General features: G+C 43.1%; 2 protein-coding genes across 2 annotated transcripts; both read right to left on the bottom strand.

Annotated features, from left to right (window-relative positions):
- Nucleotides 1-4,015: 4,015 nt before the first annotated feature.
- Nucleotides 4,016-4,645, bottom strand: BCR41DRAFT_374962 (hypothetical protein; the record flags this gene model as incomplete). Its single annotated transcript, XM_022026907.1, has 2 exons — nucleotides 4,016-4,248; nucleotides 4,453-4,645. 2 exons carry the CDS (start codon nucleotides 4,643-4,645, stop codon nucleotides 4,016-4,018), a joined length of 426 nt encoding a protein of 141 aa, XP_021876465.1.
- Nucleotides 4,646-7,429: 2,784 nt separating this feature from the next.
- On the bottom strand, nucleotides 7,430-11,555 carry BCR41DRAFT_390015 (hypothetical protein; the record flags this gene model as incomplete). Its single annotated transcript, XM_022028184.1, has 3 exons — nucleotides 9,071-11,555; nucleotides 7,855-8,098; nucleotides 7,430-7,461 (listed from the first exon to the last, which is right to left on the bottom strand). Exons 1-3 carry the CDS (start codon nucleotides 11,411-11,413, stop codon nucleotides 7,430-7,432), a joined length of 2,619 nt encoding a protein of 872 aa, XP_021876464.1. The 5' UTR covers nucleotides 11,414-11,555.
- Nucleotides 11,556-12,284: the final 729 nt, after the last annotated feature.

The following is a 12,284-nucleotide window of genomic DNA, read 5'->3' as shown; positions in this document are numbered from 1 at the left end:
GCTTTATTGGGTGCTCCTTTATTATGTGTATCAAAGCGGACTGTAACATATATATCGGAGTCCTTGGGCACAGTAAAGCTCATACTCGTAAGCACTATTGGTTATCAAGAGACCCAGCTAATGTCAAGTTAGCAAATGCATAGACAACGCACAAAGAAAGCGAATATCTTCAAGCATCATTGGAGAAACGAGCTTACAGAGAATATTCCATAGTAGAGCAGCATGCCCCATCCAAAGTCTGAGGAGTTAGACGCAGATAGCGATGTTGTGACATGCGTCATACCACTCATTAACGTTGCTAACATCGCAATACCACACACCTGCCCAATTCTGCACCATCCTGCCAATATTCCTATAGGGGTTGGAAAGTGATTTCCTGTTACAGATGGTGCTAGTGCCTGGGTTTGCGCACTGGCACCATTTTGCTTCCACCGCCATACTTGATACGACAGCGGCAATTAGCGCAACAACAGTGAATTTCATTGTAGCAGTGTTAAAAAATAAGAATAATAGCCGAATCAAATAAAAATGCTTGGATTTTGAAGAAAAAAAAAAAAAAAAAAAAAACAGAGTGGTTTTTCTGGGGTTGATCGTACCGAAAAAGTTTCTGGGAGGAGGGGCGGCCTTTATCTTATTTAAATTTAAATAAACGGCATCTGCCTAAAGTCTAAAGTTGCGTCGGCAGTAAGCAATGATTGTTGTCACCTGTTCTTGTGTCAAGGAAAAAAAGAAAAGCGCCGCATGCTGGGGCTGTACGGAAATATCTAAGGAGAGATGAGATTATTTGGGCCTGACGAATTCTAGCCCTTTGATGATGAATGGAGCCAGGATCAGTCTTGGGACTAATTACGAATGCTCGTTAGCATTGGAAAGAGGAGGAAGTATGTGTAAAAAAAAAATGCTAGTAGAACTGAAGGAATAGAACAAAAAAAAATGTTAGGTATGAAAAGAGGACCACATGACGATAGCCCAAGGGGACCTCAGAAAGGAATGTTTGATAAAGTTTGTAGGCGTTCACAAAGCAACCGCACCCAGTCAGTTATGGTATAACGCTTGTGTATGCCTTCGGAGCAATTTTTGTCTGTTCCTTCATGCTGAAATGAGGTAAAGAATAAAAAAGCAGCTCTGCCATGAACGCTTGGCCACCATATAATCTTTGTTAAATTCTGCCCAAATCCCCAATTGAGCCAGGAGGAAAGGAGGAAGGAAATGAAAATCAAATTTTCAAGGTACACATACCATGTTTAGCTGAGGTATAAATACCCCTTGTTGATGAAATATATAGAGGAATCATGTTTGTGTTTACGGAAGGATCCGAACAAGAACCAAATATTCCATCGAGGTCCACAAAGCATAAAAAAAATGTATTTTACATATCGGCAAATGAGCGTGTTATTTACAAGTAAATTGTTCAGATAGTTTAAGGATTGAGCCAGCAGCATTTTGACATTCATTCGGGGTCTGTAGATACTCCAGAGGGTTCAGTCATCAAAAATACAGGAGAGCTCGAAATCTTAAAGTAGACTAAGATCGAGCCTGTGACCAGGCCCAGAGAACACACAGACCTTTCATAAAAGCGAGAGGGCCAGCATCTCTGGCGCATCTGTCGAGTACACTGTTAAGCGAGTAGCTTCTGATCTATACTATCGAACCTGAGGGAATAAAGAAGCCAAGGCACCAGTTTTATAATGAATCAAATTTTCGGATCACAAAAAAAAAAAAAAAAAAAAGAAAACCTGCTGGATCCCCTGTGAGTTTTAAAAGATGATGACAAAAGCGACCCTATTAAATCATTTCTTATTTTATTATATTTTATTTTAATTATGATCAATAAGGCGCAAACAAGGGTTTTGTATCATCTAGGCTACTCAGTAAGATCGGATATACAACAAATGCGAGCAGAGAGTGCCAATGGCAAGTAGCAGGATTGCTGCTCCAATAGCTTGGACGCCAATTCAATGCAAAAACCATAATGAGACAGTCGAGGGGCCTCCCCGCGGGGCTAGCAAGTGCTGAAGAGGGCCCGGATCATGGGAAAGCAATCCGTGACAGATATCGCTAATCTCACACCAAATGAGTCGCGTTATCGTCTCCAAGCGTGAATTTTATTTTTATAAAACATATCGCTATTTCTTTCTCGCTCATGGACAGCTTTCTTTTGAAAACAAGAGATAGACATGACAATGCTTCAGGTAAGATCGCCAATATTCCAGATCTGTATTGAGCCGTAAAGGCATAACTTTGACACCGGCGCATTAATGATTAGCGTGTAATGGCCTGTGTATAGAGTAATATTTGGGATGTACATGCACCACCGGAAGAAGTTTACACACACCGAGATATGGCTGTGTTTGCTTCTTCACTGCAGACATCCCAGTCAAATGCTTAATGCTTTCCTTCACTCCTATGCCAAGAACTCAATTAATAGAAAAGGCTTTATTGGGTGTTCCTTTATTATGTACATCAAAGCAAGCTGTAACATATATATTAGGGCCCTTGGACACGACAAAGCCCATACTTGTAAGCACTATAGGTTATCAAGAGACCCAACTAATGTCAAGTTAGCAAATGCATAGACATACGCACAAAGAAAGCGAATATCTTCAAACATCGTTGGAGAAACGAGCTTACAGGAATACTTCGCGCTAGAGCATCATGTCCTTCCAAAGCTTGAGAAGTTAGAAACAGAGAGAGATGTTGCGACATCGGTCATACCACTCATTAACTCCGCCAAAAGGAACATCGCAATACCACACGCCTGCCCAATTCTGGACCATCGTGCCAAGATTCCTATCGGGGTGCTCACGCGATCTCGTGTTACAGAGGGTGTTAGTGCCCGGGTTTGCGCACTGGCACCATTTTTGCTTCCACCACCATACTTGACATGACAGCGGCAATTAGCGTAACAACAGTGAATTTCATTGTAGCGGTGTTAAAATACGATTGAAGCAATAAGCAAAACAAGGGATGTGGAGATGAGTAGTGGATGTGTGAATATAAGGGTGTTCTTCTGGGAATGATCTTGCCAGGAAATTTGCTGAGAGGAGGGGTCGCCTTTATATAAAAAATAAATAATAGGCGTCTTGCGTCGTCTACCATCTACAATCGATCCGCCGCATGCTGGGATGATAGAGGGAAATGTAGTATGAGGTAAAGGAAAAGGAAGATCTTTCTGATGAGTTACAGCCCTTTGATAGGGGGGTGGGACCAAGACCAATCACGGAATTGTATACAATTGCTCGTTTAGCATCAAAGGAGAGACAGACACAACCTCATCCAATTAATTGTATAAGGTTAGAATGTATCAATGAAACAATGTTTGTTGGTCTGTGCTTTCATGGCGCTGAAATTGGTTTTTAAAAAGAAAAAGCTTGCGCATCCCTCCTGCGAGTATTGAGGGCGATAGTCAATCTAATATCTGACTAAACTATGATCTATCCTCGCAAAAAAAAAAGACCCACGCTGTGAAGCACAGTCGAGATGGCATTTTTTTAAGGTTCGCTACAAGGAAAAATCTTTCGTGTCATCTATCATCCTCAACCCTTCCAGCGCTTTATTCGTGAGGATTCGGTCACTTCTGGTTGATTATCGACCAAGTCTTTCTGATACCTTCACCAGGAAAATAGTCCTTGCTCTCCACACAAGTAGCTCAATGAAAACCATCACCGTTGGGGTTCTAGAATAGGACGTACTATTATTATTACTATTATTCTTGATGGCTCTATCGAAGATGATGAGATTGTTGTCGTGGATACAATTGTTGCTGTTACACCTGTAGTTGTTGTAATTGCAGCGGCTGTGGTGAATACTGCCGTTATTGTGGTTGTAGCTGATGAAGCAACTCTGTCTCCTGCTACATCTGCAGCTGAAGGCATCTTTGAGCTTCAAGTGCACGTTTATCTTGTGGATAACCGTCATAATTGAATGCATTGGTCTGTTGTGATGAAAACGATTGTAATTGCGGCTGATATAAAGCTAATGGCAAAAGAGAAAGATAGGTTGTCTGGTAGGCTGCTCAGATTGCGAAATCCCAATGGGATTCATCAGTCTGGTCTTCTATGGTGGTTTCACTTCGATTGTTGTTGCCATTCTGCTGTTTGGTTTCGTCAGCCTCATTGCCTACAATTTTACCCACACCTCTGAACAAAACCAGCGATGTTCCAAATGCATTCAACGCGTAAAAGTATCGAGGTCGTGGACACAAGGAAGCAACACCGGAGATGGAGCCTGAATTTGTATCAGTAGGGTCTGTGGTCAAAGTTAGAGATAAATACGCTTCTGGGCCAGTTGGTTGCTTAGCGCCTATGGTCTCTCCATCATCTCTTGTTTTTGTGTCCTGTGTAGGCATTGATGCCAATAAATAAATATCTGCAACACCGGTAACAGTAACAACATCAATGTCAATAACACCTATATCAACATCTGCAGCAGCAGCTTCATCCTCAGACTCACTTTCTGGCGAGGGCGCTGCATGGATGGTCTCCCAAAGGCACGTTTCGACATCTGAGACATAATGGTAGCGTGTCAGTTCCCGGTTCTCGAGCCGACCACCGAAACAATAGATCGCAGAGTCGTTAGCAAGCACAATAGTAGAACCCATGCATGGTCTGGTGGGAATAGTGATAGCAAATGGCAGCTTCATCATATTTGGCAAATGGAACGAAAGAGCACCGCCGGTCTGCTGGCTTTGTATGCTTCCTGAGCTGAGAGGCTTAGATGGATTGAGGTAAGCAACGCCATAAATGACCTCGATCTGATTCTTTACTGAAAAGCATCCTTCAATTGAATGCCTTGGGACCTCCAGAGCGTTGAAGCAGCTGACCAAGGAGTATTACCGAACTGTTCATACTGATGTGCCTGAGAAGCACCTTCGAACGAGACCTACTCATGGAAAGAAGGAGTTACGCACCAAGATCGGTGTGCAACAAATGCGGGTAGAGAATGTTAATTGCAAGTGCCAGGATGGTTGCTTGGAGAACAAGAATATCACATCAATGCAGGGAGTCATAACACTACGATCGTGAGGCCTCTTCCCGAAGCTAGCAAGTGCTCGGATCATGAGAAGGTGATTCGCGACAAGTTGAGCTTTTTTTTTTTTTTTTTTTTTTTTAACCTAAATGCCATTCTTTTGCCCCTGACGAGTCGCGCTATCGTCCCCCAAGCGCGGACTTCTTTATTATTGTAAAGCGTGCCTGTATACTGTCGCTGTTTCTTCTCGTCCATTGATAGCTCCCTGTTGAAAACAGGAGATAGAATTGACAAAGCGCCTTATAAGATGTTCAATACTCCAAACCTCTAATACGTCGTAAAGGCATAATTGAAGACCGTATCGTGCCACATTGTCACTAACGCATTGATGACCAATGGATGATAGTCTGTGTATAGATTAGCTGTCTGAGGTAACATGTACTTTTGGAAGAAGTTTGGACATATCGAAATATGGGTGCGCTTGCCTCTCCATTAAAGGTATGGATCACTTCTTAAAGTCTTGCAAATAAGTCTGTTAATAGAAAAGTTTTATTTTATATTCTTTTGTTATGCGCATTAAAACGACGCGAGCTGTAGCATATATATTTATCAAGGTCCTTGGACACAACAAATCTCATACTTGTACGCACTACTGATTACCAAGTGGTCCATTAAGGCTGAGTTGGCAAGTGCATAGATATACACAAATACCTTCAAGCTATTCTTGGATAAACAAGCTTACAGAGAATACTCCGTACTAGAGCGTCATGTCCCATCCAGCCTGAGGAGTTAGAAGCAGATGAAAAAATCTCCTGCACCGCTCAAGCCACTCTTGACCGTTGTCGCCAACGTCGCAATACCACACGCCTGCCCAATTCTCCACCATTACCCCAACATTTCTGTTAGGATAACTAGTTGATTTCGAGTTACAAAGGGTTTTAGTGAGCGGGTTTAGGTACTGGCACTACTTTGCTTCAATCACCATATTTGACATGGCAGCGGCAATTAACGTAGCAACAGTGACTTTCATTGTAGTAGTGTTAAAAAGAAAAAGAAAATAAGATGTTGAAGTAGGAAGAGGATGCGAAGCGAAAAAGGAAAAAAAAAAAAAAAAAAAAAAAAAAAGATGGTAATAATAATGATAAAGAGATGAATGAAAGGATAGTGAATGAAAGGGTACTTTCTCTTGGAATGATCGTACCGGAAAACTCCCTGAGAAGCTATTTTTATATGTTTATGAAATAGTAACCGTCTTGTGTGGTCTACAGTCTATAGTCTACAATCGCGTCGTCAATAATGACCGTCGTCCGCCGCCTGTTCTTGTATTCAGGGAATGAGTGCACCGCGTGCTAGAATAATAGGGGATAACCTAGCGGATTGTAACTCTTTGATAAGGAATGGGACCAAGACCACCATTGGAGTTGATTACGATAGCTAGGAGAAGCATGTCAAAGTGTAGGAGTGAAAGTTCACAGATAAAGAAGAATGCCCGCTCCTAAAAATGGGTCAAAAAGAAGGCTAGATGCTTACAATCCAACCTCCTCTAAGCAATCATCGCATTACAAATCCCGTCGATCTGCGCTTTCATGCTGAAATTGGTCAAAAGAACATCGCCATGAACGCTTGGCTGCCAAAGATCAGTTGTTACATGCCATGACAAATTTTCAGGCACTCAATAAGATTGGCTCTCAGATTCTCAATTGAGCCAAGGAAAGATGATGAAAAATCTGCATGTAAGTCCTAGACTATATTCAAAGTTACAAGGATTCGAAAGGTGTTAGAAACCACATCAGAGAGTATATACATCCGACGAAGGGTTCAAGTACGCATCGCTAGTGGAATGGAAGAGCATTGTTTGCAAAACTATTTTATCAAAGCTTTCGATACCGATTAAAAAGAAAGCACATAAATGTATATCGACAAATGTGCTTTATTTACAAGCAAGTTGTTTAGACAGCTCAGGATCTCAGGTTCAAAGAACTCCTTTATTTTTTTTTTTTTACTGCCAAGTTAAAAAGTGGGATTGTATCTTTGGTACCCCTTATTCCAGCATACTGTCAAGAGGCTTACTTCTGTTCTACATTATCGAACTCGAGTAAATAAAGAAGCCAGAGGACACAGACTTTTTAAGAATCAAACTTTCGGGCGCCATTCTCTCGTGAGATCCTGCGAGTATTAAGGGCAATACAAAAGTGATCCTGATAGTCACGTTTTTTTTTTTTTTGTATCCGACAAAACTACTTCCTTTTTTTTTTTTTTTTTTTTTTTTTTTAACGCTACAAAAATATAGGAAGCACCACCGAGATGGCATTTGTAATCTATCATCACTGAATCCATCCGGTGATACTTTTTCATGAGGATCTGCAAGCCTCTCTGATACCTCACTAGGAACAAATGCTCCTGTCCTTGACATCGGAAACTCATTGGAAATACAATCATTTTATACGGTATTCAAAGTTTTCTATGCATACATTCCTCTTTCTTTCTTTCTTTCTTTAAGCATTCAGCATTATTGTTTTATTATTATTACTATTATTACTATTATTATTATTACAGAATTATCATTATATACTATGAAAGTAAAAGCTCGTTATTTTTTCTTTTCTTTTTTTTTTTCTTTCTTTCTTTTTTTTTTTTTTTTTTTTTTTTTTTTTTTTTTTTTTCTCTAGAAACCAGCACTTCTCATTAACTCTGCACCAGTAAGGTTTTGCTTTGGAGGCTTCACCTTGTTCGTCTTCTTTTCTTTCTTCTTTTCTTTTTCCTTCTCCTTCTTATCCTTTTCATTCTTTCCTCCACTGATATTACCACTGCTAATATTGTTGTTGTTGCTGCTGCTGTTGTTACCATCATGATATGGCAATTGTTGTGAAGTGGCTCGCATTTTACTCTGCATCTGCATCTGCATTGGCATTGGCACTGTTCCTACTGCTGTTAGGGCTGGTGAACGGGCCGGTGAACGGACTGGTGCTGGTCCTACTCCTACTCCTCCTCCTCCTCCTCCGAAATGGTAATCCAATGCATCAACCATCATGGCCGCTGTAGTAGAAGAAGTAGGGTTAGGTGTCGATGGAGCATCCTGCATCTGCTGCAACTGTTGAGCCTTGAGTCGATGCTGACTCTGCAAATACCTCTGATGTTGCAACCGTTGTTGTTCCAACAACATCAACTCTTGCTCACGCATCTGCTGTTGTTCCAGCATCAGCTGCTGCTGTATCAAATACTCTTGATGGTTTTGTTGAAGGTGATGAGGCTGTTGTTGTGAATGCAATTGCTGTTGTTGCAACTGTAACTGTTGTAACTGCAATAGCTGTGATGAATACTGTCGCTGTTGTTGCTGTAGTTGTTGAAGCAGCTCTGTCTCCTGTTGCATCTGCAGTTGAAGACGTCTTCGAGCTTCAAGCGCACGTTCATCTTGTGGATAGTCGTCATAGTTGAATGTATTGATCTGTTGCGACGAGAACGATTGTAATTGCGACTGCTGGAAAGCTGGTGAAAGAGGGGAAGGATAGGCTGTCTGGTAGATTGTTCCAGCTTGTGGAAGGCCAGGAGAACTCATTGGACTGGTGTAGTTGGATCCTGATCCTGATCCAGATCCAGTACCCGATCCAGACCCTGACCCCGACCCTGGCCCAGATGGTACCTTCATGGACCGTTGGTTTCTAGAGTCTGGTGAGGAGAGATACAAAGGTTGCTGCTGCTGCCCTTCTTGAATAGTCACTGGCGTAAACTTTTGACCACCATTGTATTGCTGCAATAGGCCTTCCTGAACAAACCCTCCGTCTGTACTAAGGCTCTCACGAGACATATGAATAGAATGGTGTACATTCAAGTATGGATTATTGAGTCCAGCTGGTGTTGCTGCTGCTGCCGATACTGGCACCAATGGTGCTGACACACGTCCACTGTAGCTTTGATGCGGGTTGGTGGGAGCATGTTTTGCGGCCGTTGAGGACGGCGTTGGTGCAGCTGAGGCTGGTACCGGTGGAAGATCTTTTAGAGCTCCTGCTGGAGCCATCGTTAAGACTGCAGATGTCGGTCGGTTCTTGCTGATGCTGCTGCTGCTGCTGCCGCTACTGGAAAGTGTCTGGATAGCCATGCTTACTGCCCTAGCTTGTAAGCCTAGCTCCCCTGCCATCAGCGCAGAACCATAGATTCGGATTGGATGCAGGTGGACTGTTTGATGGAGAATGTCCATGATGAGTGCATAGAGCCCGTTGAGCTCATACTTGCGTGCCAGAATTAACAAGTAATCGGCCATTCCTGCTGTGATCGTCGTCATGGGCAGGGCTCCTGTGTAGAGATATTGCAGGAAAAGTGGCACAACTTCATCTGGAACTGGCAAGATCAAGATGAGTGGCGTCACATAGGGCGGCGAGAGCAACAGGTTGGTAAATTCTGGCCAGCGGGCTGATAGGATGCCAGAGTTGGCATTGAAGAGAGTCCCGGTAGCAGACGCAATGTGCATGTCACTTAGACTTGGGTTGAAAAGAAGGTCTTGGCCAAGATCCTGGGCAATCTGTGGAAGAGAAGGGATAGGACGATCGTAGAGACCATAGGCTTGAAGGTTTATCAGCATGAGGTGGTCATGGTGCTGCATCCGGCTTGCATAATCCTTCTCTGCATCACTCGAATGCTTGCCAAACACCAACAGTGTTCCTGTGGCAGGGTGCAACAATGTACGATTCCATGACCCAGTCTCCAGTAAGCTGTCGGTGGCAAGCTGTTCCCATTTATACAAAGCCAAGTTGAGAGCGTAGATGGCAATAACGGGTGCCTTGCCCGGCTGAATCAGTGTTCCTGTCAAGATGAGCTGATTCTGATAAACATGTCCTTGTGGGAATCGAAGGCCTGGAGGCAGCTCTGGGCCCATCATTGCCAATGCTTGGCTCTTTTCGACCAATGAAAATGATGGTGGTGGTGTTGGTACCGAGGCTGAAGAATCTGCGCCTGCGACAAGTGGGTGTGAATAATATGGCGTGATGATCTTGAAGTCCCTCTGCAAGTTTTGGAAATTGTAATTAGAATAGAGGTAGATTGAAGGACCATCTTTTCCCGTCTTGAAAGCTGGTGTCAACTCATCACTCATCAATCGTTCAGAGTTTTTACGTTTGCTGTTGTTATTGTTGCTGGTGTTGTTGGTCGTTTGGGTCGTGGGTACTTCGTTGATGGTATCATCATCTTTGGACGAAGATGTTACTGAACTGGGTGCAGAGATGCGACCGCTCAGGACCATGGAAATGCTGGCCATCGCATCGACCGGTCCAGACTCTGAAAGTGGCCTGGCGAGCTTTGCAGATGACTGGGGTGATGAGGCATAAGCAGAGGGGAAGGAAGGTGCGGCGGGCTCAGAGATGATGGTGGATTGTTTGCTAGGTCCTGTTGCAGCAACTGTTCTGTAGGAGCCACATTGACCGATGGAGTGGATTGAAGCGACCCATTCCCATGAATGCAAGTCCAGTACACAGGCATCCTCGACATATTCCTTGTTTGTAGTCTGGCCTCCAATAACGACCAGATAGTGATCTAATATGGTTGCCATGTGAGCCCAGCGCGGCCTAGGCGTATGAGCGTTGATGGGCAGGATTTTTTGATGCCACCGCTGCGTGGTGATGTCAAACACCCAAAGGTCGTTGAGAGCAGCTAATCTGCCCTGACCCTCTGCAGCGGTTTCACTTTGATTGCCGTTGCCATTCTGCTCTTTGGTTTCGTCAGCCTCACTATCTACAATTTTACCCATACCTCCGAACAAAACCAGCGATGTTCCAAACGCATTCAATGTGTGAAAGTATCGAGGCCGTGGACGCAAGGAAGCAACACCGGAGATAGGGCCTGAATCTGTATCAGCAGGGTCTGTGGTCAAAGTTAGAGATAAATACGCTTCTGGACCAGTTGGTCTCTTGACACCTATGTTCGCTTCATCGCCTTTTGTTTTTGTGCTCTGTGTAGACGTTGATGAAGCTGCTGCTGCAGATGCAGATGTAGATGTTGTTGATGTTGATGTTGATGCTGTCGCTGCTGCAGATGTTTCTTTATTTGCGTCCTCAGATTCATTTTCTGGCAAGGGTGCTGCATGGACGGTCTCCCAAAGGCACGTTTCGACATCCAAGACATAATGGCAGTTTGTCAGTTCCCGATTCTCGAGCCGACCACCGAAACAATGGATCGCAGAGTCGTTAGCAAGCACAATAGCAGAACCCATGAGTGGTGGTGGCGGTGTACCGCCTGTAGCGGAGGATGTGATGGCGAGAGCCTTTGTGGAGACTTGTGTCGGCTGTGTTGTTGCTGCTGTTGACTCTGGTGGCTGTGGAATGTACCTGGGCTGGAGTGAACTTTGAGCACTTCGATTAAAATGACTGGGTCCATGATTGCTACTAATACTGTTTCGGCTGCTGACGGTGCTGTAGACGCCCATATGCGTGGAAGGTGTTGGAGTTGTGAATGCCATGGGGTAACGATTATGTTTTTAGAATGAAGGAAACGAATGAAGGGAGAATGGGAGGGGAGGGGCTAACAAAAAGATTGCTTTTGAGAGATGTTTATCGACTTTGTATTCTCTTTACGCCCTGTTCAGTCGAGACAACACGAATTATCACTTTTTTTTTTTTTTTTTTTTTTTTTTTTTCTTTATCTAGATAAAGGGGAATTGAGTTCCTAATTGCGTAGAGACCCTGTTTGCGAATTACTTGAATATGTGTGGGGGAAGGAAAAAAGTACCGGAGCTGAAGATTAAAACTGTGGGGCGACTATATAAAATATTATTTTACGGAAACAAAAAAAAAAAAAACCAGAGAAAACGAAACGGAAAGTGAAGTAAATGAAGGGAGGTGGGTATTAGAACAAGGCAAATTGAACTAGGAAATGATAATAAGGAGAGAGAGAGAGACAAGGAGATCAGATCCCGCCACGGTATTCCAACAACAATGCAGAACAACAAATCACAACCAAGACCAAGCCCAAGACCAAGACCAAGATCAGGGATTTTTAAAAAACAAAAAAAAAAAAGCAGGGATATCAGTTAGACTTGTTTTAAATAAAATGCAAAGGCATGTTGTTGTATCGGTGCAGGAATGCTTACCAGAGTAAATAAATAAATTATACAAAAAATCATGTAAAAACAAGGAATATGAAGCAAGAGTCGTGAATGGATTAAAATAAAGTGTGTGTGGGGAGGGGAGGTTGTCGTTTATGAGATTTATATACACAATGCGGTGAGCACTTTAAAGGAAGGTAACAATGATCGTCAATCACCAGGACCAACAGAACAACAAGAAAGAAAAAGAAAGAGTGAAGAGTGTAAAGCACAGAGTGTTTGCGAA

Source organism: Lobosporangium transversale (assembly GCF_002105155.1).
Source record: "Lobosporangium transversale strain NRRL 3116 chromosome Unknown BCR41scaffold_58, whole genome shotgun sequence".
NCBI classification, from domain to species: Eukaryota; Fungi; Mortierellomycota; class Mortierellomycetes; order Mortierellales; family Mortierellaceae; genus Lobosporangium; species Lobosporangium transversale.
Note: the sequence above shows the minus strand (reverse complement) of the source record. Positions and strands in the feature narration are given on the sequence as shown.